The sequence below is a fragment of the Crocuta crocuta genome, unplaced genomic scaffold, assembly GCF_008692635.1.
Source record: "Crocuta crocuta isolate KB4526 unplaced genomic scaffold, BGI_CrCroc_1.0 scaffold687, whole genome shotgun sequence".
Classification (NCBI taxonomy): Eukaryota; Metazoa; Chordata; class Mammalia; order Carnivora; family Hyaenidae; genus Crocuta; species Crocuta crocuta.
This window is the reverse complement of record NW_027530182.1, coordinates 3,238,997-3,261,062: the sequence shown is the minus strand read 5'-3', so window position 1 is coordinate 3,261,062 and position 22,066 is coordinate 3,238,997. Positions and strand designations below refer to the sequence as shown.

The window sequence follows — 22,066 nt, the reverse complement described above, 5'->3', positions numbered from 1 at the left end:
ATTCTTTAAGGTCATTAGGAGACAAATATCTAGTTCAAGCAAACCATGGTAACATAGACAAAACCTTACCATTTCTTGATCTACTTTATTTTTTCAATTTTTTAAAGGAAATAACTATCTACTGAAGCTCTCACCACATAGTCTAATCAGATATGAGTGTTTTAAATTACATAACTCTTTAACATAATTTTGAGCCTCAACGGCAAGAGTAAATTAGAAACCACAGGAGAATCACTCACATCCATCTCTAAGAGATTAAACATGCTTGACTCAGCAATTTCTTTAGATTCATCAAATTTCTCCAGAGCCTGACGGAGCTCTTCATCTGGAATCTTGCCTTGTCGTTTCTTCTTATAATCAAAGTCCAGGCGTCGACCCTCCAACTTCTTTAGATGATGCTGAAAAAAAAGTCAAAGGCAGGAATATGCTTTGAACAGATTCATGGAAAGGGCCTATTTATACTTCACTTCTCCATCATGCCTATTAGCTTCCAAAATAAGACAGGCTCAGTTCTAAAATATCACATTACCAGAAAAATAAAGAAACCTGCATCTGTGGGGCAAATGCTTCCAAGGGCTAAATGTGGAGAAGCATCTTTAAATAAAACAATTAAGGGGCGCCTGGGTGGCTCAGTCGGTTGAGCGTCCAACTTCGGCTCAGGTCATGATCTTACAGTTCATGGGATCGAGCCCCGCGTTGGGCTCTGTGCTGACAGCTAGCTCAGAGCCTGGAGCCTGCTTCAGATTTTGTGTCTCCCTCTCTCTCTGACTCTCCCCTGCTCATGCTCTCTCTCTCTCTCTTAAAAATAAATAAAACATTAAAAAAATTTTTTAAATGAAAAAAAAAAAAAGAAACAACTAAGAGTAAGAAAGAAATTGAGGGAATTACCAGGGCCCTTTATTTTTTGCCCTTGTTGGGCCAAAGCCAAGCTGGGCATGACAGCAGCTGGGAACATGTGCATACAGCCTCATATTGGAAAACACTGCTACACAGAAGCCACAAGTTCCCATCTTCAAGAGAAATAGTACCTTGCAAGAAGGCAGGGTAAAAACACTTCCCTTGAAAAGTGAGAAAGACTGGCATTCTTGTTTTTCCAGTCCTAGAACATTCATGCTGGAAAGGATTTATCTTTGAGGAAATCAGTCTGTTAGAAAACCTAAACTGCTTATCAGAAATACAGATTACGGATCACCTGCATTAACATTATCCAGGGCCAGGATCTGGTAATCGCTCCCTTAACACTGAACCCTTGCTGACTGATGTAGCACTTAGGGAACCGTTGATGAGTTTAAGTCTCCCATTTGGTAGATGATGAAACTAGTGGGAAAACCTAACTCGGAAGGGACGATATACAGGGTTTAACGCCCCACAGTGTTCTCCAGTCCCTCCTGCATCCTTCCCCACTGCCTGGCCACCCAGCGTCTGCCCAACACTTCTAGTGACAAAGTGGGAAAGTCATTTCCACTGCTACAAACTGTCTTTTGCCAAGAGCTGGAGTGTTCCATTACTAACGGAATGCTAGACTAACACTAGACTTCCCTGATCCTGGGCATGTATGGAAAGAAAGGGAGGGAGACGAAAACAGAGTTGGGAGTGGAGAAGAAATGAGAAGGTAAAGAGGAAGAAAAATATCTTAGACCTTCCCTCCCACTCTACACCCTACCTCCAATCCACACCCTGATCCAAGTTAAATGTTTGTTCCTTTGGAAGGGATAGTCTTAAAACACATTTGAACTTGCAGTCAGCTATAGGGTAGAATGTTGGAGGTGGGGTTAGCATTGTAGATACAAAGTGAGTCTGCCACTTACTAACTGCAATCTTGAGCAAGCAATAGGGGGTAGGAGACTAGAGATAAAGACATCTAAGGGACTTCAAGTTGTGGATGACCACGTTACAATAAAGTTAAATTTCAAAAAAGTTTCATAAATACTTGCTGAAGGAATGAATGATCAAACATTATACACCTAGTTGGAGGTAAAGCCAGTTGAACTTTATTTCTTCAGAAGAGCTCACTCTTCTCCATGTTTTATAAAGAGGCTAGTTATTCTTCCTCAGTCCTAACAATCGTCATGAAAATATGAAAACATGTGTTTACAGAGTGATAGTATAGCTATTTGCCTAAGCTAACAACTGATACAGGTAACAACTGTGTTAGAGGGTGAAATCATCCCAGAAAGACATAATTAATAACACTGGATAGTATCAGTATTATTTTTCTGGAGGAAAAAAAACTTGAAAATCCTGAAAACTGAATGTGGAGAAGTCAAATGTAATACTCATAAAAGGCACAAACATAATAGTGGGGAAAAGAACTGCATTTCCAGTTAATCTCAATTTGTCTAGCTGGGTTGTTCTTAATTCAAACCTGACTATACACGATAAGCTTAAAAAAAAGTTTTCTGAAGGAAAAGGGCACCTATGTCTGTATATTCAAACTGCTCGCTTACTAAAGGACTAGTTGCAGATACCTGAATTTCTCTCAGATCTTTGTCATGAAGGTTTTGAAGGGGGTCAATGAAGTTCTGCTTCACTTCCATGTCCAGAGAGTCTTTCACCTCTGAGAGCTCCCGCATGGCCTCCCCTACTTCACCAAGTGCTGGGCCTGGAAGGGGAGAATGAGTCTCTTACATGTTAAAGGACAAAGGTGAACTGTATATGCAGTCGTAGGGCCACCACAGGTCAAAACCCAGGGACTACTTACTGCCTGTCGTGTGAGGACAATGGAGGTGAGAGGCATTACACAATGCCCTCAAGAGAACAGTGTATTTTCCACCTAAGATGGTTCATACAGTAAACATTCAATGCTACGAAGGGGGTAGGATCTCTTATTATGAAGAACACAAAATTTTGTTTTTCCTTTAAAAAACAATTTTGGAAGCTCCCTACCCTCCCTTGTTAGTACTTGCTTTCCCAAACAGGGAACCTGTTTCAGGCCAATGCATTTAGCAGAAGCAAATACAAGGAACAGAGAACAGGGTCCCAACAGGAAGGACATCTATTTGCTGAGACTTCTCATCATGAAGAAGTGAAAACAGAAGTGACTGGGTGTCAGACGAGAGGGGTGAAGGAATTCATCTGGGGTTGGAGATCTAAGAGAAAGCTCACGGGCAGGGTGTTAGATCATGTAGACTGTTTCCTCTGCCCTAATGTTCGGTTATGTCAGACACACTCCATAGTGAGTTTCCAGGCATCTGGATGTGTCCACCCGCTACTATAAAGATTAGGATCTCATGAGGGAAAAAGAAAATAAATAAAACCCCTACGACAAGCCACACTAAACATAGTGAAATGACTCTGAAGACAAATTTTTGACCCGTGTACGTAAGATGTAAAACTGAGAATCAAAATGTAAAATGGTTTGAATAATTTCCTGCAGAGTGTCTTACTGGCACTAAATCCCCATGGACAAGTGAAAAAACAGAAGTGTGAGAAAGCTCTCACTACCAAAGTTGCAATCATCTCCAAGCTCTCTTCCGAACTTGAGCATGGCCTCTGCCAGCAGCGCTTCTGCCTGGGGATAGCCTGGTCCTTTCTCCTGGCCGCGGATTTTTGACATGGTGTTGATCATGCTGAGTTTAGCTCTGGAAGCTGGAGGCAAAGAGACAGACTGTCACAGTAGGCAACACAGCAGAGACGGGGCTGGATGGAAAATCAGGCCTTACCTGGTCCATAAACCAGCTCAGCTACGGACAACTACATCTGTACCTTTCTAGCTTTGGTGTCTTCATCTATAGTATGCAGAGGCTGGCTCACATATAGATATAAATAGACTTTTTTTTTCTTAATCACCAAACTTTCCCTTTATTTCGATACCTTCCAAGGAACTTAACAGAAAAAGCAAAGCTCTTCTGGGTGGAGATCCTACCCTCATCTGGTCTCCATCTTCCTGTGTACCTTTCCCATCCTCTCTTCACTGTGGTGGCTCTGGCAGTAACTTGGTGGAACTGGGAGGCTCCATGGTAAGCATTTTGAAAACTACTGAATTATGCATTCCCTAAGTTTTATGATTCCAGTTTATATTTCAATTCTAGGAGTCTATGGACAAAAGTAGGAAATTAATTGTTAATTCTTGCTGTGTGAGCCTTACTCCAAGTTTCACTTACACCCATTTTTTTCAAAATCACTGTTCAACTATGATTCTGATGGTAGACAGACTCATGAAGAACAGAAATATTGAGTTCATTAAAAAGATTTAATCACTTCCCTGGAACATAATGGCTTCTGAGAATTAGTTCCATGCCACAAAGACAGCACTTCAATTTCTTTTTTGCTTTTGTTTTTATAAAACAAGATGCTTAGGAGCAATTCCAACTGTCATGGAAGAAAAGGTTGTGCTAACACAGTGTTAAAGGGATTTTCTCGATGCTGGGATACTACATTTCCTCAGGTTCATTATTAGAGTTGAGGCTGTACATTAGACTAGGACTGTGCCCAAGATCCCATCTGCATGGAAACCCCCAAATGAACCATTGCTAAGGACACTTCCGGCATATCAGTGGCTGATATTTAATCTTGAACATTGCTTCAAATAGGCTTTTTAAAAGGTTTTTATTTGAGTTCCAGTTAGTTAATATATAGTGTTATAGTAGTTCCAGATGTACAACATAGTGATACAACAGTTTTCTATAACACCCAGTGCTCATCACAACAAGTGCCCTCCTTAATCCCCATCACCTATTTAACCCATCCCCTCACGCATCACCCCTCTGGTAACCATCAGTTTGTTCTCTACAGTTAAGAGTCTGTTTCTTTGTTCATCTATCTTTTTCCCCCCTCTGCTCATTTGTCTTATTTCTTAAATTCCATATGAGTGAAATCATATATTTGTCTTTCTCTGCCTTATTTGGCCTAGCATAATACTCTCTAGCTCCATCCACATCATTGCAAATGTCAAGATTTCGTTCTCTTTTATAGGTGAGTAATACTCATAAATATCACATCTTCCCCCCTTGCCCTCCCCCCTCCCCCGCAGATCTAGGGTTAGGGTTAGGGCCAGGGTGAGGTTATGTGCCTGGTATCCCACAGGTCAGAATCCTGCAGAGGGTTAGTGTTAGGGTTAGGGGTTAGGGTAGGGTTAGGGCTAGGTCTAAGGTATGTGCCTGGTATCCTGCAGTTCAGAGACCTCTCTAAAGGATAAAATCCTGAATTTATGGTAGGATGGGGATAGACATGGCAGCTATCTATTGAGCTGAGGCAAGATGGGAGTTAAGTTCTTATTTTAATTCCAGTTAGCTAACAGACAGTGTTATATTAGTGTCAGGTGTACAGTATGGTAATTTAACACTTCCATACTTCACAAATTGGCTTTTATTTAAATTTGGGCTTCCAAGGTCAAAGTTGGGGATGAGTAGAGTTATCAGGAGTGGACTCTTCCCAGCCGGGCCCCAAGGATATATATTATAATGAACAAGGCAGACATGGTGCCTGTCTTTAGAAAGTTTACAGTGAACTAAGGGGAGCATCTATTTTAAAAACAATTAGAGTGAAGTTCATATACTAAGTGCCAGTTACAGTTATAGCAAGTTACAGAAGTACAGCATCACCCCAGTCTGGGGAGGAGGGAGGGCACTGCAAAGAAAGATTCTGGAGGGAAGGATCTTTAAGCTTAGAATCATATAGTGGCTAGAAATAAGTTGAGCTAACAGCATATGCAAAGCTTGGTGGTAACTGAAAAAAATATATGTATAATTCAAATTTTCCTTACTCTGCTTTTCAGAGAAAAGTATATATAATACGTGTTAAATTTCAAAAATTGAAAAAGCCACATGGTCACACATTTTTGAGGGAACAGTATTATTAGAGGATATTTTCAAAGCCTTTTCCAAAATAAGTCATATCAGAGATCCCTGAAGGAACACAGTGCTTGCCATCAGTGTGCTCGTAGTATAGTGAGGTGTGAGATCAACAGACAGTGGCCAACAAACATAAATGTTTGGCTAATGTGCACAAGGTACCGGGGGAGTACAGAGAAGAAGCCATAAAAGCATGAATAACACTGAAATAAGCAAACACTAGACAATAAGAATTATAGAATGAATAGAAGAAGATAAATGGAGACCAATGAAATACAGTACGGAAACCACACATGGTGGTTAATCCCTTCAAATCCTATTTTGACTATTTTATACTCTAAAGACTTACTCCTTTTACAAAAGTTGGTATTGATTTGTGCTTATAGCTTGGTTCTGTTAAGAGTCCTCTTGTGGTAAGTAATGACCAGAGTAATTGAAATGGTTTAATATACTGTGGTTGATTTTCAAAGTCAACATTTTAAATGTTGCTTAATTATAAAGAGCCTTATTCTTCCACTCATTATTTAAAAACATCTTGGATATGTTCTACATCTTCATGAGAAGGGTAAAGAAAACCATACCTATTAGTTTATCTATTTGTTCAAATCTTCTAAAATATCTATTAATCCACAAATTATTCTCCATACTATGAAGACACTGGCTTTTTAATTCATTCACAAACTCATTATTTATCAAGAATCTCTAATTAGTAAAACTTCTGTGTTCTTGAAAATGATCACCCGACCTCTGAATTCATCATCTTTAAATATAATATAATTGTATTTAAATGATTTTTTTAAAGCTGTATTTAAAAAAAACATAAAGTAAGCCTGGAAAATACAAATTTTAGAGATGAGAATTCCTACAATATGGTCTCTTCTCTTCTCTTTCAAATCATCTTTTTTCCTTTCCACAGCTTTCTTTTTTCTCACAAATTTTTATAATCTCTCAGGCTACCCCCCCATATTTACTGTCCCAGCTTCGCTATCCTAGTTCAAGTTGCCCCCACTGGGTTTGCTGCTGAAACAGCTTGTCAACAGCAATCCCTCCCCTGGTCCACGAGAACAGGATCCTGGTGTATCTCCCAGATGGGTGAGCATAAGACGGTGTACACTGTGGATGTTTAACACATGTCCATTGAAGGAAGAATAAATGAACGAATAGATTATCTTGAAAACTAGCAGAATATCACGAGAATGGTTTCCATAAGTAGACGCTGCTCACATCCTTTGGCTCATGTGCCTAAGAGCCTTTTGAAGCATAACAGAGAATGGGAACTAGAAAACTTGTTTCCTTTTGTTGAAAAATAAAAGACTGCTTTTAGGAGAGAAGAGAAGACATCTATCTGACCCTGCTTAGGGTGGACTTCCATATTGAAAACAGAACATTGGGGCCTGTCCACAGACTGAACAGAGAGACTTCCTCTGCCCACTTCCCCAGAGTTCTGGCAGCCAGGTTAGTACCTTCTGGGTAGGGGACTAGAAGATTCTTCTCTGGGGAATACAACCAATCCAAAAGAAGAGACCTACAGACACTGATAGCTGTTAAGTACCCAATATAACAACTCTAGGCTACTCACCCTAGAAAGAAGCCATTACAGTTTATAAGCTCCCACGAACTCCCACACAACCTTACTGCCCTACACCTAAGTGGAAAAAGACACTGCCACCAGATTTTGAAAAAGGCTTCTAACATGAGAGAACCAAAATAAATAAGGCAATTATAGGCCATAAGCCATAATTTGTTTGGGAAAAATAACAATCATTAATATTCTCAGGTGTCTAAGATACTTTGTCCATAAAATAAAAAAAGAAACAAAGCAGAGCTCTTAGAAATTAAAATATAATTTAAGTTTAAATATGAATGTAAGTAAAATAAATAATTTAAAAATCGTGGACACGTAAAGTTGAGGCAAATTACCCAAAAATTAGGACACAATTTTAAAAAGAGAGAGAAAATCAGAAAGAAAGCATAAAATCAGGATCAGTCCAGGAGGTCTAGTGGCCGAATAATGGAAGTTCCAAAAAGAAAAAAACAAAGAAATAGAAGGGGAATAGATTCTTTTTAAAAGTTAAAGAAAATTGCTCAGAACTGATGAATTTGTGTTTCCTGATTGCAAGAGTCCAGTGAATGCCTAACACAATGGATAAAAGGGTTCCCATGGAGGGCCTTAATATGAAGTTTCACTGAGAACAAAGAGAAGTTCCTAAAACCTTTCAGAGAGGAAAAAAATAATACAAATATTAAGATTTAGAAGGTAATTGATCATGAGAATATCATGAAAAACATGAGAGATTTCCTCAGAAAACAACAGAGCAATGACTCAACATTTCTTAAATAATATATAATTCTATATTATCAATGAAGCATGAAGGTGGAATGATGACATTTTCACTGAGAGAGAGACAATATTCCAAGCAGGCTCTGTGCTGTCAGCAAGGAGACTGACCAGAGCCTCGATCTCACAAACCATGAGATCATGACCTGAGCTGAAATCCAGAGTTGGAGATGCTCAACCAACTGAGCCACCCAGGCACCCCAAGGCAAAACCTTTGGAGTCAGACTGAGTACAAATCCTGGTTCTATTTCATGCTGGGCAATTTTGGCCCTTAGTTTACTCATCTGTAAATGGTAACTCTCCCTCACTGGGTTAGGGTGATGTAAAGACTAAATGACGTAATGTATGTCAAAATGCTGGCACATGATAAACATTCAGTGAATGTTGGCTATTTCTATGAGTGCCATGTATGCCAGGCAGTTTTGCTGTGTGAGTGTGTTAGGAATTACTTAACCTTTCTGAGTCTTGGGTTCTTCATCCATAAAAAGCTGAGGAAAAAAAAAAGAACATAGCTGGATAATCCTTAAACCTCCTTCAAGTTCATATACTCAGGTTTATTCTCATTAGGTATAAAACTCTGAGCTAAGAGAAGGCATACCCTGACTTTAAGACAAAGGAAACTTCTGGCAGTTTCTTTCTGTTACTAGAGCTATTCCTCTTCTTGGGATAGCCTTTCCTCTCTCTGTCTGCTGGCCACCATAACACCTGACACCTCACATTTTCTTACAAAGTCTTTCTCAATTACCCTTTACCTGTACTGCCTCCAAGTGTAAGCGACCCCTTCCCTCATTTTGTCTTGACCGTGTGCTGTGGATACACTGATAATATATCTTGATACTATGTCTCTTTTGTGCATGTCTGTTTCCTGATACAAGTCCCACTGAATTTCTAGTACAGTGCAGCTCGTGCTTACTTCCTAACTGTGGGCTGAATGTCTTTACTTAAAAGTTTTGATTTTTTTTACACAATTCTTTAGCACATGTCATTTTTCTAATCCTTAGGAAAGACATCCCTATTCAAAACCACCACAACATCCTAGTATGCCCTGAAATGGAACTAGAGCTCATTGATAACGATCTAATTACACACTAACTTTGTGATCTGACAAGATGAATTTGGAGAGCAGGTCATGCTGATGGCAATCTGGATGGCATTCCCCTTACACAGACTAGATGTGAAGATTTCTGAGGCTGCCAAGGCTTTTTCATTTCTCTTAAAATGCAGAAGGGTGGAATTCTACTTCCTATTTACTCTTACTAATACTGGCTCTTGGTTAGCAATTCATCTCTAAACTATGTCATGAAAAATTGATTTATCTGAAAATGATAAGAAACTGATCTCACAATCTCCCAGAACCTGCATATGAGCTCTCTCTTTTCTCTAACAAAGGAAAGTTCCTAAGCTAAACTGTAAGCCTTAGCTCAGGGGATACAAAAGATAAAATGAGTATAAGTCAATGAATAGGTTACACTGGAAACAATTATGAATTCCTTGATATAGAAATATTCTGGATTTGCACTGCCTGATTGATTAGTATTTCCTAAAAATCTGCTTAAAAATTTTTTTAATGTTTTATTTATTTCTGAGAGAGAGAGAGAGAGAGAGAGAGAGAGAGAGAGAGAGAGAGAATGAGCAGGGGAGGGTCAGAGAGAGAGGGAGACACAGAATCTGAAACAGGCTCCAGGCTCTGAGCTGCCAGCCCAGAGCCGGACGCAGGGCTCGAACACACGAACCATGAGCCGAAGTCAGACAATTACCGACTGAGCCACCCAGGTGCCCCAAAAAACATGCTTTTAAAGATTTTTCTTTGGTGATACAATGAACAAAGCAAGTATTTATTAAGTACTTACTGTGCAAGAGAGACTATGCTTGGAAGATTCTAAGAGGAGCAAGGCCCAGCCTCTGCTCTCAGTGAGCTTCTTGTCTATCTGGAGACGCAGAGAGCACACCGTGACAGGAGGCCGACAGGCGCCACATTGTGGGTAAGGTTCTAATGCATTCACATCAGAGAAGAGTGGTGGATTCCATCTGGAATAGTAAGGCTGGGAGGGCGCATGAAAAAAGGAGACACTTGAGCTGGGCTTTCTCAAAGGGTAGGCTGTACAGGCAGAGTGGTGGGAAAGGCCATTTTGGCTCCCTGGAGACTGAGCAAAGGCACATGAAAGTGCCTCGTATATCTGGAAAGTTCAAAAAATCTGTGGCTTAGGTGAAGAGGCCATGAAGTTGGGACCAGGCTGTGAAGAGCTTGGGGTTTTATGCTAAAGATCTTGGATTTTATTTCGTAGACAATGATTTTTGCCAAAGGTTTCTGACATGGAGTTATTTCAGATCTAGACCTCTAAAAGGCCTTTAATTCAGATTAAATCAGATTGTGGTCTGGGAAAAAATGGTCCTTAACATCAATTATGGAAAGTGGGAAGGGGTCCTCCCAAAGTGGGAAGACACTGGAGGCACGGAGACCAGCTCTGAGAATACTATAATGAAGGAGTCTTCAGAAAAAAAGAGGGGAGGAAAAGAGATGAGTGTTAGAGTCCTATTTGATGGTAGCATTAAGAGGACCAGGTGACTGATTAAATGTGCAGGCAAAGAAGAGAAGCATCTGGGATGATGTTAGGGCAATGGTTAGCTGCCTGCTGGAGCCATCTGGGAAGCTTGTCTTCCAAAATTAGTGCTGGGTCAACTAGGTTCCAGAAGGAAAAACACTGACTCTACCTCACACTATACCTAAAAATCAATGCCAGGTAGCTGCGGATTCAACTACGAAAATAAATACACTGCATCTTTTAGAACATGATATAGAAGTACATATTCATGATTTATGAATGCGAAGATATGCAAAGATTTCTCAAAATAGGGCACAAAAAGCAATATCCATAAAGGAAAATATTTATAAATTGAGCTATGTTAAAACTAAATACTTCTTTCTTTTTTTAAGTGTATTTATTTATTTTGAGAGAGAGTGAGAGCACACGCAGGGGAAGAACAGAGAGAGGGAGAGACAGAATCCCAAGCAGCCTCTGTGCTGTCAGTGCAGAGCCCAATGCGGGGCTTGAACTCATGAACCAGGAGATCATGGCCTAAGCCAAGATCAAAAAAAGTCAGATGCTTAACTGACGAGGCCACCCAGGCACCCCAATACTTCTTTCAAAAGAAATCATTAAAAATAATTAAAAGCAACCAACAAAGTGAATTAAAATACTCACTATATACATATCCAAAACAGGGCTTGTATCCAGAATATATATTTTAAAAACCTCTTATAAACCATTATGAAAGAAATAACCCAATTTTAAAAATGGGCAAGAGAGAAAAACCCTTCACAAAAGAAGATATCCAAATTATCTAATGAGGCTCTGAAAGGGCTTTATTTCATTTGTTATTATGGCAATGCAAATAAAACTGCACTGAAACATACTCATAAGAATGCTTAAAGAAAAAAAAAACAACCTAGAAAGTATCAAGTACTTAGAGAGTATAGAACGATCTGAACACTCAAAATACTGCTGGTGGTAGAACAAATTGGTATAACAGTTTAGAAAATAATTTAGCAGTATCTACCAAAGCTGAGCAGCTGTGCCCCAGCAATTCCACTTCTAGTCATAGATCATAAATGTATACATGTTTAACAGACATGTACAAAAATGGGCTATTCCAAATAGCCGGAAAATGGAAACACTTAAATATGTATCCATGAGGAAATACACAAATTGTGCTATATTGTCACAGTGGAATGCTATGCAGCAATGAGAATGGAGGAACTAACCCTACATTCAATAACCTAAAGCACAAGAAAAGAAAACAGATCAAAAGAGTACATGCTTAGGATGGCTGGTGGCTCAGTCGTAGAACACATAACTCTCCACCTCAGTTTCATAAGTTCAAGCCCCATGCTGGGCATGGAACCTACTTAAAAACAAAAACAAAAACAAAAAAACAAGAAAACAGAGTACATGCTCTATAATTCTACTTAAACTTCTGAAACAGGCACCTCGTGGCTCAGTTGGTTAAGCATCTGACTTCTGCTCAGGTCACGACCTTATAGCTCGGGAGTTCAAGCCCCACAGTGGGCTTTTTGCTGACAGCTCAAGCCTGAGGCATGCTTCAGATTCTGTCTCCCTCTCTCTCTGCCCCTCCACTGCTTGCACGTGCTCTCTCAAATATAAACATTTTTAAAAAATAATAAAGTTCTGAAGCAAACAGAAGTGTATGTGTCAGAAGTCAGGGCAGTTTGTTTCTGGAAGGGGACTTTTGGAATGTTGGTAACGTTCAGTTTCTTGAACCAGGACGTTTACACAGGAGTATCAGTTTGTAATAACTAATTAAGCTATATAGTTACACTCTAAACACTGCACTCCTTTTTATGTTACAGTTCAGGAAGGAAATGCTAATGTCTGTGTCCCACTCCCAGCTTTTGGATGTAGTAGGCAGGAGCCTCGCCACTGACAGTTTTTAAAGTCCCCTAAGTGATTCTAACGTGCAACCAAGGTTGAGAACCACTGCATGAGTTTCCAGACTGAATACTTGGATGAGTAATGATACAAATCTAACAACACAGGAGGAAGAGAAGATTTTGGAGGGGAAGCATTGAAGTATTTCAACTTCCACAATGACAAAGAGTAACAATATCTCAAGGTTGCACTAAATAGGTAACTAAACAGATGTGGGTCTTAAGTCCAAAAGAGTAAAAAGAGGTAGCTTATTTGATAATATTTGGAATCTTGAAGGCTAAGCCATTAGATCACAGAATGAAGGGGAAGAACATTCCAACTCCATCAAATTTCCTCTAGGCATAAAAGCAGGTGGAAACCCCCATGTCTCCACAGAATAAAAGAAAAAAAATTCCTCGGCTTTTACCAGTGGCTGTCAACCTGGTGTATTTCAGAATGACTTAGAAAACTTTTAAATTTCTTTTTAATGCTCATTCACTTATTTTGAGAAATAGAGCAAGAGAGCATGCATGTGAGCAGGGGAGGGGCAGAGGGAGAGAGTGAGAATCCCAAGCAGGCTCCAATGCCGTCAGCACAGAGCCTGATGTGGAGCTTGAACTCACAAACTGAAATCGTGACCAGAGCTGAAATCAAGAGGTGGATGCTTAACTGACTGAGCCACCCAGGCAGCCCTATTTAGAAAACTTTTTATTTGGCTGGTCAGGATTCTTTGGTTGTTTGTTTTGTACAGTTTTTATTTATCTTTGGTTTTACATTCCCAATCAAAACAGTATTTTGCAGTTTCTTAAGTCAGTTTCTTTTCTAAAATTTAAGTGTAATTACAGTGTTATAATTAGTTTCAAGTGCCCGATATAATGATTCAACAATTCTACACATTATTCATGCTCATCATGATAACTGTACTCTTAATCTCCTTCATCTATTTCCTTACCCACCTCCCTCTGGAAGCCACCAGTTTGTTCTTTGTATTTAAGATTCTGTCTTTTGTCATTTTCATTTGTTTGCTCATTTGTTTTGTTTCTTAAATTCCACATATGAGTGAATTACATGGCACTTGTCTTTCTCTGACTTATTTCACTTAGCATTATACCCTCTAGATCCATCCATGTTGTTACAAATAACAAGATCTCTTTTTTATACAGCTAACATACCACTGTGTGTATGTATATATATACATACATATACCACTTGTTTATTCATCTACTAATGGACATCTGAGTTTCTTCCATAACTTGGGTATTATAAATAATGCTGTAATAAACATAGGGATACACATATCTTTTTGAAGTATTAATTTTGTTTGCTTTTAGCTAATCCCCAGTAGTGGAATTACTGGATTCTACTTATAATTCTTCGAGGAACCTTCAAACTATTTTCCACAGTGACTGTACCAATTTGCATTCTCACCAACAGTGAACAGGGTTCCTTTTTCTCCATATCCATACCAACAGTTATTTCTTGTCTTTTTTATTTTAGCCATTCTGACAAGTGTGAGGTGATATTTTGCTGTGGCTTTGCTTTGCATCTCCGTGATGACTGCTGATATTCAGCATGTTTTTATTTGTTGACGATCCGTGTATCTTTCCTGGAAAAACGTCTGTTCAGGTTCTTGGCCCATTTTAATTACAGTATTTATTTCTTTGGTGTTTACATGTAGAAGTTCTTTATATATTTTGGTTATTAACTCTTTTTTAGATTATCATTACAAATATCTTCTCCCATTAAGTAGGCTGCCTTGCTTTGTTGATGGTTTCCATTGCTGTACGAAAGTTTCTTTACTTTACCACAGCCCCAATAGTTTAACTTTGCTTTTGTTTTCCTTGCCTGAAGAAATACATATCTAGATACATATCTAGGAAAATGATTCCATGGCCTATGTCAAAGAAATTACTGTCTAGGCTTTCTTCTAGTTTTATGGTTTCAGGTCTCCCATTTAGGTCTTTAATCTATTTTTAGTTTATTTTTGTGTGTGGTATAAGAAAATGGCCCAATTTCATTCTTTTGTACACAGCAGTCCCATTTTCCTAGCACCATTTATTGAAGAGACCATCTTTTCCTCATTCAATATTCTTGCCCCCTTTGTCATAGATTAATTGAACATACATGTATGGGTTTATCTCTGGGGTCTCTGTTACATTGATCTATGAATCTTAGAAAACTTTTTAAAACCAGATTTGAGGACTCCACCTCTGCCTTATTGATTTAGAATACCTAGGGAGTTAGACCACATAACATGTCTCCAAAGGTACTCTTGGAGATATGGAAAAACAGGCTTGGGAAATGAAGTCCCACCTCTTATTGGTCTGGACAATCAGTTAACATCCTTGAGTCAGTAAGCTGATGATTCTTGAATTTTTCTCTCCAACCTAGATCTTCTGACTGTGTTACAGACTCATGTATTCTAGTATCTGTTTAACTCCACTAGCATGTTACACGTTTCATAGTATGCTCAAGCTAAACTCCAGATGTTGCACCATCATTCCCAGACCTCCTTTTCTAAAGTATTCTCCGTATTAGTGAATGCAATTCCATCCATTTTTCTACTTGCTCAGACTCAAAACTTACACGCCTCTCTTTACCCCATACCTTGCATCCAATCTGCCAGTAAATTATAGCAGCTCTGCATTCAAAACATATACAGAAACCAGAGTACTTATCACTGTGGTCCAAGCCCCCATTCTCTCTCACTTGGATTATTAAAAGAGACTCCTACTGGCCTCCCTGCTTTCCCTCTTGCCCCCTATAATCTATTCTGTGTATGAATGCTTTTAAGTCAGATCACGTTACTTTCTTCCTCAAAACCCTTTAATATGTTCCCATGTCATTCAAAATAGGGGACAAGATTCTCTGTTTTTGCCATTCAGAATGGGACACGGTCCTGTGTGCTATAGTCCTAATGACTCCCTCTCCCACCATGCTCTTTGCTGTTCCTTGAACACACTACTACTCTGGACCTGGCCACGTGGCCTCTCTTGCTTACCCTTGATTTTTCTTCACTGCACTCACTGCCACCTGACATCGGATATTTACTCTCTGTCAATCTCTTCCCACTAGACTGGAGACTCCATGCAGTCAGGGTCTTGGTTTGTTTCATTTACTGATAGGTGCCCGTGGCTTAGAATACTGCATTAGAATAAATGTGACACATAATTGAAAAAAAAAATGTTTTCCTCTTCTAGAGAAAGGAGAACATCAAAGCTACTGAGCTAGGTTACTGTAAGGTTTAGAAATTATGTGTTTAAAGTATCTGGCACTGTGCTTGACATTTAAAGAAACACTAAAACTGAAACTGTAATCAACAAATTTGTTGTATGGAAATTAGGTTAACCAAGGATTATAGTGAGCTAAACAGAGCATTCCCAGATTATCATGGACAAGAGGAAAGGTTTTAGAGTATCTGGGTTTAGTTATAAAATCTAATGTTGTCTCTAGTATGACACTAAACACAGGGATAAGACAATTCTTTTAAAGGAAAAGAACTGGTAAGAGAGGAGAGGAAGGCACAAGAGGTCATGCAGAAAATTCTACATTTTCACCTCTTCCTCCCTCTAACACCACCCCTTTGTCTGTGGATTAGGTCCCAAGGACATAATAGAAATAGGTTTCTAGTCTAGGTTGACTTTGATGGTCAAAAGACTATGAATAAAATGTTAAAATTTTTTCTCTTTCTCTGTGAATAAAAATGACATTGGGTTAACTCCATAGCTCTGTTCCCCTGGAAATCTGATAAAGGTGTAATATCACCTATAATGCTTATGGTAAATATCACTGCTAATTGATTTAGAGATCCAGACAATGTGTCTGGATTGGAGGGATTAAGAATAGATGATCAATATCTGGTGAGAAGCCTTAGATCTAGATTTCTCTAAGTCTAGTCAATTTTCTAACGTGCCATGTTCCTTTCTGGGATGTGAGAAGTTACAAGTGATAATATTGATATGAATTCCTCTTTAGGGCATGAAACCTCTAAAACCCTTCTCCTCTGTAACCTGTTCTGTTCTCATTCTCTAGTACCTGAGCTGACCCTTGGAAAGCCAGGAAATAACCCCTGGCTGCTGTGTGGACTGCTCAGAGAATTGCCCCTGAAGGAAATGCATGGCACTTTCCTGCTGCCTGCTACACTTCCTGTTTTAATATTCTTTTCAGTGAATTCCATGTCAGGGAGGCCTAAATGAGCCACGGGGGATGGACTGTCTAGGTGAACCTATGAAGTCCCCCAAAGTGAGTACTGCAGAGACTTGGGAGCAATCTGAAATAAACATTTTATTGTGGTTTATATGCCTTTCCTAGGGCTGCTGGCACAAAGTATCAAAACTGGATGGCTTGAAACAACAGAACTTTATTCTGGAGGCCCCCTTCCTATACCCTGCCCTTTGCATCTCTTGCATTTAGCTGTTCCTGAGTCATATCCTTGGTAACAAACCAGTAAACACTAAATAAATATTTCTCTGAGCTCTGTGAGCCATTCTAGCAAATTATCAAACCCACGGGGCAGGGTCAGAAGCACCAGAGACTCAGCTCTGAGACTGGTATCGGAAGTGGGGGCAGTCTTGGGGGACTGAGCCCTTAACTTGTGGGAAGAGACACTAACTCCAGATAGATGGTGTCAGAATTGAATTGCAGGAAACCATTAGAGTCAGAGAATTGGTCAGTGTGGGAAAAACCGCAAATGGCTGGTGTCAAAAGAGTTCTGTAGGCAGGGTGTAGAGAAAAACAGTAGTTTTCCATTTAGATCTCTGAAACAGGATGTAGCACACTCATATGAGTGGGTGTTAAGGTTTTGACAGACATTTGTTTGAAAATCCTTGAGGTTCTTTTTCTAGAAAGCTTCTGCGAAATGTCAAGATACGTAGATCCAAAGCCTCTGACAAAGGCAAAGTGGTATTTTCTAAGAAGGTTTGGTCTCAAAGATAATTTTCGTCAAGGAAAAAAAAAGGTAGGGAGTCCTGATGTTTTTTTTTTTTTTAAGTTTTATTCAAAAACTAGTTCAAAATCAAGATTTAGAGCAAATGGGATATCTGTAGCTTTAGAAACCAACAGTCTTTAAAGAACAGGAAGCTGGAACAGAGGCCAGCACAAATCTGAGCACAGGGTAGGAGGGGACGCAGGGTACAGGGTGATGAAGGTGGGTGTTGGCTGAAGCAGGGAGGACAGGAGTGAGCAGTGAGTCTGCCTTGTTGCACTTCATCTTTCTCCCCACCCTCAATGATTATATGACAGGGTGGTTTGGGAAGAGACCTTCCATTAAAACAAAAGTCACAACCTGGTTTTAAACTGCTGCATTATGTTTTCAAAGTGGCATCTTTCCCTCTTCAACTGTGAAATTTCAAATATGAAAACATACTGACAGGGCATCTGCCTGTCACAATAGGAAAGAAGAAAAGCCAAGCCCCGCTCCTGGCTTTTGCTGATGAAACATCTGCAACTCTCAGAAGAGATGGCCACGGCATTCCAAGTCCCATCTTCATGTTCTAGCCTCATGCATTTAGTATTCATTAGGGGAGACCAAAGACATGGAATAGATTTTCCAGATTTAATGAGATGACTTCATTCCTTTCTACCTCTCTACTTACCTTACAGAAACCAAACCTAGTTGCCCAAAAGAACAGAGATCTCTTGCAGATACACACTTAATGATTCCTACCGGTATTCCTCAGTGCTACCATCTGGTTTGAAAACTTAGAAAGAGCACTGATGTGTCTTTGAAAAAACTGAAGATCAGGACCATGATTCATCTCACAGCTCCCATCTCCGAAGCATCTGCTGTGTATAAGTCACATGTATCATCTCTTCAATCCCTCCAATAATATGAGGACAGGTTCAGTTTCTGCATCTTGTAGATGAGGAAGTGGAGCACAGAGAAATGATACAACTTGCCCGAGGACATGTAGCAACAAGCTAAGCCAGAATTCCAATCCTGGCTATGTCAGCTATGTCTCAAAAGCCCGCTCTTGTCCCAGAATGCCACTCTGGCCCTTGCTGCTTTATTAACATCTTTAAAATAGGTCAAATTCGGACTTGTCAGCTTTAGCTATATTTATACTTGTTAAATGATTAAAAATGCAGAGGTGAGGAAGCGTGATAGATGCTGTGACTTGGAAAGCGGGATGAACACCAGACTGTGAGTCAGGGGGTTGGAGGTCTTTCCGTCTACATGACCTTGGAGAGCTACCTAACCCCACTCTGGACCTCCGTTTCCTCGTCTTGAACACAAAAGGACTGGCTTACCTGATTCTGCAGGGCCTTTCAAATGTACAGACCTCTCACGTATACACTAGCATCCATTAGGATAAGTGGCCTAGGTCACTGGCAAATGAGGAGATCGCAGTGTACACAACCTAATGTCAAGTTTCAAAACCAATGAAACTCATCTTTTGCAAAACCACTGCTGAGTTCAAAACCGATACGTCTTACTTTAAAAGCTCCAATGTAAAAATTTTAACTTTAGTCTTTTCTTAAGCCTTTTTTGTTGCTGTTTTCATTTCCACAAGAAGGCACCCTCCAGTCAGATTATCTCCTCCTGATCTGGTTTCTGTTGATGGTTCTTTACAAAAATAAGATTTTTTAAAAGAGAAAGCAGATATTCCAAGGAAAACAAAAAGGTAATTTATCTTCCCCTTCTTGTATAAAATTGTCAAATTTCATTAGGATTAATCAATTAATACAGCAAACACTGTGAACAAGTATTGCTAAAATTCAGAGGACAGGGGCGGCTGGGTGGCTCAGTTGGTTAAGCGTCTGACTTCTGCTCAGGTCATAATCTCGCAGTCAGTGAGTTTGAGCCCCATGTTGAGCTCTGTGCTGACAGTTCAGAGCCTGGAGCCTGCTTCAGATTCTGTTTCTTTCTCTCTCTCTACCCCTCCCCCGCTCATGCTCTGTCTCAAAAATGAATAAACATTAAAAATTTTAAAATAAATTTAGAGGGCAAAAGTGATATATGAATGTGAAAAAACAGCCTCTTTTTTAAGATAAAACAATTAGAACGGCATTTTCCTGTGTAATAGCACCTGTTTTCATTTCATATTCATTAACATGAGGACACAAGCTATCAAAGAGATAACAGAGGCTAGGGTTAAATCTGCAGATCTGCCTCTCACCAGCTCTGCAGGGAGAAGGTCTTGCCCCACCGGTCTCATTGAGGCTGGTTATAAGTAGGAGACAATAATACTTAGCTATATAATTGTTGTGATGACAAAATCACAACAGTTGTGATGTATATGTAATTAAAGTGGGTGCTAAATAAATGTGAGTTCTCTTCCCCCTTTGGCTACAGAAAACTATAGTCGATACCCATGTCATAGAAATGGCCGCCAAGAGCTAAAAACCTGCTTACCTCTTCATTACCTATCAAGGCTCAATGATTTCTTTAGTTGGTACAAACCCATTAATTTTGAGTTATTTTAACTAAATCTGTAAAGTCTTGGATAGAGATTACAAGTGAAAAGTCAACATAAATCCCCAAATCATAATGAACTAGATTTGGAGCTTAATATTTGCAACAAAACGTATGTGATAAATAACACATTAGCATATATTTCACACCAGCAACCTGTGATAACTTGTGATGGCCTAATTTTCGCAGGTGAAATCTCAGAACATCTACAGATCTGAAATGAGCCCTCTGATGCTCCCTGCACGGTAGGCAATGTGCTCCCTGGACTTGCACACAAACAATTATTAAAGGATGAAAAAGATGTATATGGTAATGAGGGCTTAGGTAAAGCTCCCCAAACCTGTGCAGTTTCTTTAGAAGTTAAATATTCTATTAACTATTCTAGAGACTGAGGAAAGGGAAAAGGAGTATCTTGCCACTGACTTACACAAATATGTATCTCTAGCCCTGGATCACGCTACTCTCAACCCAAATAATGGTAGTTATGTAACACCTCTCTCCAAGGAGCCAGAGCTCTCTTACGCCCCGCTGAGTGGGAAGTGGTGGGGAGGTATTTTAAGACACTGAGTGGTGGTACACGGCAGCCCTAAGAACCCATGAGATGGGAGAGTGAACATCTCCCACCTCCACATGGGGTGTTGCTAGGTGCCAGCACAGGTCTCAGAGTGAGTCTTGGATAGCAGGTGACTGTACCACAGAAACATAAGATACCTTTGGCAGTATGAATGACACACAACCCTCTGAGTACTAACATCATGAACCTTTGCTTCTTCTGGTTTGGGGAGCAGACAGAGGGTGGACACTTGCACTGTGTTAATGTGTGTGTGTGTTGGGGGTGGGTGGGTCCTGTAGTGGGACTTCTCCCTGGAGGCCTTACCTATGGAGGCCTGCTGGCTAAGCCCCTGAGATACCCTCAGGAATGCAGACCCTGCAGTCCACAGGCAAGAGTAGGTGAGTGACATTTCTGAGCCCCTACAAAGTATCAGGTACCGTGCCCGGTGCTGTTTCACTGTCTCTTGTTTCAAAGATATCTTCAGTGTTAGCACAGAGTGGACCTGTCCTACCACTCCTTACGGAGTTCAGGAGACTTTATTCTGAGCTAAAAAAAGATGTGATAGGTTTTCCCAATCTATTCCCTGCTCCCATGGAAGGCATCCAGGGAGCCAAAAGTGATAAGGGCAAATGCCCCGATGACCCCAGCAGACAGTGATATGCTTGAAAAGGGAGTGCTAGTCAGGAACAAATAGCCATACTATATTAGTTTTCCATGCTGTATAACAAAGTTCCACAAACTTAGTGGCTTCAAGCCACATATTTATCACCTCACAGTTTCTGCAGGTTAGAAGTCCAGGTGCAACTTAACTGGGTCCTCTGTTCATGGTCTCACAGGCTATAATCAAGGTATCAGGCAGGCTATCTTGATACCCGAAAGCCTGAGTGGGAAAGAGTCTGCTTCCCAGCTCACTCGGGTTGTTGACAAAATTTCAATCCCTTGTGCTGGTATCACTAAACACCTTGGCTTCTTCCCGGCTGTCAGCTATGGCCACCCTTATATCCTCAGAGGCCACACCAACTCCCTGACACTTGGCCCTCTCCTTGGGCAGTCACAACAAGATGGTTTGCTTTTTCCAGGCCAGTGGGAGACTCTCACTCCAGTCTCCTACAGAAGGTTTATATAATGTAATGTGATCATGGAAGAAACATCCCATCAATTTTACTTTATGCTGTAACCTAACCAAGGCAGCGGTAAGTGGTGGTCCCAAAACCTTTGCCATATGCTATTGGTTGGGAACGAGGCAGAGATCTTACCTACACTCAAAGGGAAGGGACTGTACAAGGGTGTGGACCATTAAAGGTCACTCTAGAGTGTATTTACCACACATAGAAAGAAGGAAGGTGTCTCCACATTTTGTAGAATAGGAGAGTGAAGACAAAATGGACTGTGGAGACAGTCATATCTGAATATGAATTCTGGTTCTTTGGTTGCATGACCTTAAGAAAATTATTTAATCTCTCCTGAAGCTTCAGTTTTCTGAAATCTGAAAATGGGAACAATTACCATCTATATTTATAAATATGATGTTCTGTCAACAGC

The 22,066-nt window shown here is 40.0% G+C and overlaps 1 protein-coding gene across 2 annotated transcripts in view; it reads right to left on the bottom strand.

Moving 5' to 3' along the window:
• The window catches only part of SH3GL2 (SH3 domain containing GRB2 like 2, endophilin A1), a 208,836-nt gene that overhangs the window by 7,036 nt on the left and 179,734 nt on the right, over positions 1 to 22,066 (bottom strand). For both annotated transcript variants that reach the window (XM_077765027.1, XM_077765028.1), the window contains exons 4-6: positions 3,445 to 3,588; positions 2,469 to 2,602; positions 240 to 398 (exon numbers count right to left, since the gene is read on the bottom strand). In XM_077765027.1, the coding sequence (XP_077621153.1) occupies positions 240 to 398; positions 2,469 to 2,602; positions 3,445 to 3,588 (437 nt within the window). The remainder of the gene's footprint in view (positions 1 to 239; positions 399 to 2,468; positions 2,603 to 3,444; positions 3,589 to 22,066) is intronic.